General features: G+C 40.5%; 1 protein-coding gene across 1 annotated transcript; it reads left to right on the top strand.

Moving 5' to 3' along the window:
- The first annotated feature begins 207 nt into the window (after positions 1-207).
- On the top strand, positions 208-702 carry LOC128070351 (diphosphoinositol polyphosphate phosphohydrolase 3-beta). The gene has a single exon (XM_052663667.1). The coding sequence runs from the start codon at positions 208-210 to the stop codon at positions 700-702; it is 495 nt and encodes a 164-aa protein (XP_052519627.1).
- Positions 703-3,368: the final 2,666 nt, after the last annotated feature.

Genomic DNA, 3,368 nt, shown 5'->3' with positions numbered 1-3,368 from the left:
GACGTACCTCGCGCGCCCCCGCCCCCGTCCCCGCCCCCGCCTTATCTTCCCTGAGCTCCTGGGGCTCCTGGGCTGAGGCCCCTCTCTCTCACTCTCTGCCCCTCCCCGCGGCTCTTTCTCTCCCCAGCACCTTGGAGCCCCTCGACCCGGCGGCGGCGGGGACCTGAGCGGCGGCGGGGACCTGAGCGGCGGCGGACGGCCTCGAAGATGAAGTGCAAGCCGAACCAGACGCGGACCTACGACCCGGAGGGGTTCAAGAAGCGGGCGGCGTGCCTGTGCTTCCGGAGCGAGCGCGAGGACGAGGTGCTGTTAGTGAGTAGCAGTCGGTACCCGGACCGCTGGATCGTGCCGGGCGGGGGCATGGAGCCCGAGGAGGAGCCGGGCGGTGCGGCCGTCCGCGAGGTGTTTGAAGAAGCGGGAGTCAAGGGGAAGTTAGGCCGGCTCCTGGGCATTTTCGAGCAGAACCAAGATCGCAAGCACAGAACGTACGTGTATGTACTGACTGTCACTGAGATTCTGGAGGATTGGGAAGATTCGGTTAGCATTGGGAGGAAGCGAGAGTGGTTCAAAGTCGAAGATGCGATCAAGGTTCTCCAGTGCCACAAGCCCGTGCATGCCGAATATCTGCAAAAACTAAAGCTGGGCGGTTCCCCAACCAATGGAAACTCCGTGGCCCCGTCCCTGCCGGAGGGCGATCCCTAGTATGTACCGCTCGTGCACAGACTTCTGCTTTCCGCCTACCTGACAATAAGTAGTGCCCGGAGCACCTCTCTCGTTGCCGTGTGCGTTCTCACCGGGAGGAGGGAGGCTTCTTTTGTTTCCTTGGCAGACCTCTGAATCACGCTTGCAAACTGTCTCAGTTGCCAGGCACTGTTTTCAGGCACTTTGCACGTTTTTCAGATGCTTTCAGAATCGCTTCTTGGTAGCACTATAACATTTCAGAAAGCCAAAGCCACATGGGTTTCTTAAGTTGCCTTAACTGGTCACCCAGAGTTTGGGATGTGTGTGTATGTGCATGCACGCGCTTGTGTGCATGTGTACTTTTCGTACCAGTCTTGTGGCTTGTATTGTATTGAGGGCCTTTAAAATCTGATCACGTTGGTTGTGTGGCATTTTCATTAATTTTTTTTAAGTTGTTTTCTCACTCACAGCTTCAGTCCTGTCAGCAAGTCCTTCTGTGATGGGAATTGGTTTGTCGGTCCAGCTTTGAATTTAAAAAAGTATTTAAGAAATTTTACATCATTTGCTCTTTCTGCACTGAGCAATAATTGCATGTTCAGATATGTGATCTAATTTGCCCTTTTCAGTAATTGCTTTATTCATATGTTGTTAATTCGAGTTTCAGAATATTTTCATAACTGATTTTTTACTTCTTACTTCAAATAACCATTATCTTTTTAGCCCAAATGTAGCTTAGCAAAATATCATTTTATAGAGTAAACACCCTCTCGAGAAGGTTGTTATATACTGTCCTGATAATGTACATATTATGAAAACTGTATTCCGAGTGTGATTTAGCATGCTCAACTTCCAGCTTCCATTGCTCTTTTCTCAGTGCCCTAGAACAACTATGGTTCTCTCAGTATAAACTAGTCTTGAAAGAAAGTTTGCCTATTTGAATTTGTGATAGTCAAGTTAAACTTGTCTGAATATCAGGAGTCAAAGAAGTGGAATATTATATGGTAATTTCATCCCAATTGAGGGAGTTAGCTTTCTTGATACTCAGCTACTACTGACTTCTCAAACTGTTGAGATGTCTGAACAATCTCTTGTGAATATTTTGGATAAGGTTTTGTGTCACATGACAATCTTTTTTGGGTATCTAAGTAAAAGCTCTTACTTAAACATTTGCTTCAGGACTTGTTTGAAATCAGGGATCCTATCTAAAATGTATAGGTCTGTCTTCTGGAACTACCTTTATTCCTCTAGCCATGTCGGCAGTTAGGTAGATGGAAAATCTACTTTCTAAATTGGACATCAGGTTGAAAAAGTCATTCCATAGATAATACTTAAGCATTTTTAAAACATCCTTCTAGTATATAATAAGATAGAAAGTAATAGTTATTTCAAACATTTCGTTAGTCCTGAAAGTAGCCTGTTTTTAAACACAATTACTGCTTAAGATTTAATGGGAGTTATCCTTTGTTAAATTAATTCATATTTTACTGTTGTGCAACATACATGCAGAACAGTTGACAAATCTTTACAGCTTAATGAATCTTTACATAGTGAGCAATACATGTAACTAGAGTTCAGATCCAGAAATTATTAATAACATTACCTGTAACTCAAAAGTCCATTGCATTCCTCTTCCTAATCAGTACTCTGCCCTTCTATCTTTTAAGACCATAGAGTAGTTCTGCTTTTAAACTTTATATTGAATTTTAGAACATATACTCTTTTGTGCTATTCCCTTGTGTGCTGTATGTTTGTTCCTCAAAATACTCAAATATTTTTCTCTATTTGGTTGCATTTTAGTTCTCTAAATTAATAACATGCTTATATGGTTGCTGCTAAAAAGTGGGTTCTGTTTCACTTTCTAAAGAAATTTGGTACTACTATTTCGAAAACAAATCTTATTACACTTTCAAGTACAGATAAAGTGCAAGTTTCAGTTTGCAAAACATTTTCTGTACTAATGCCATTGAAGTAAACTAAAAAATGAGTGAGTTTTAAAAACAAATGACAGTTTATTACCTGAATTATTTCATTTGATTAATTAGTTATTGTGTATTTTTGAATTTTCCTCTGCAAAAGTGATCTATATCAAATATATATTTGAGCACATATGTTTAATTCCAAACAACTTGACCTTTACTATTCATATAATCTCAAATAGACCCAAAGATATTTTCCCCCAATAACCTAGTTATTCAAGAGGGTTCTTAAATTCTACGTTAATATTAACACAGCAGATATGCTGGGTTCTTATTTTACAGATATTTTTGCAGATAAAAACCCCTTCCATCTGAAATGCTGTCACAAATACTTTGGAGCCTTAACTTGTTATTCTTAGAGGTAATAATGCATCATCTTATTTGGTTCTTAAATTAAGTATCTGACAAAGGCAAAAATATACAGTATTCATATTAACCTGTTGTTAAGAATTTAGCATATAAATACATTGTGGGTTTGTTTGCTTTTGCCAGAAACATTTAGAATATGTCATGCTATACTTTAGGATTGACTGTTAGCTTCATTTAAGTAGCTTTTGTGAAATATTCTCTGGAACTTAGCCTAGTTGAAATAGTTTAAAGCTCCAAGGAGACTTCTCTTTTTCTCTTTAAGACCAAGGCTTTCAAGCTAAACAGATAGGCAGAGATCATGTAGAAAATTTCTACCACCTCAGCACTCCAAAGATTGATGTA

This window comes from Budorcas taxicolor, chromosome X (genome assembly GCF_023091745.1).
Source record: "Budorcas taxicolor isolate Tak-1 chromosome X, Takin1.1, whole genome shotgun sequence".
Taxonomy (NCBI): domain Eukaryota; kingdom Metazoa; phylum Chordata; class Mammalia; order Artiodactyla; family Bovidae; genus Budorcas; species Budorcas taxicolor.
This window is presented reverse-complemented; position numbering and strand designations above follow the sequence as displayed.

Excerpts from the sequence above, each read along its gene's own strand:
- LOC128070351 (XM_052663667.1), top strand. The coding sequence starts at position 208 with ATGAAGTGCAAGCCGAACCAGACGCGGACCTACGACCCGGAGGGGTTC.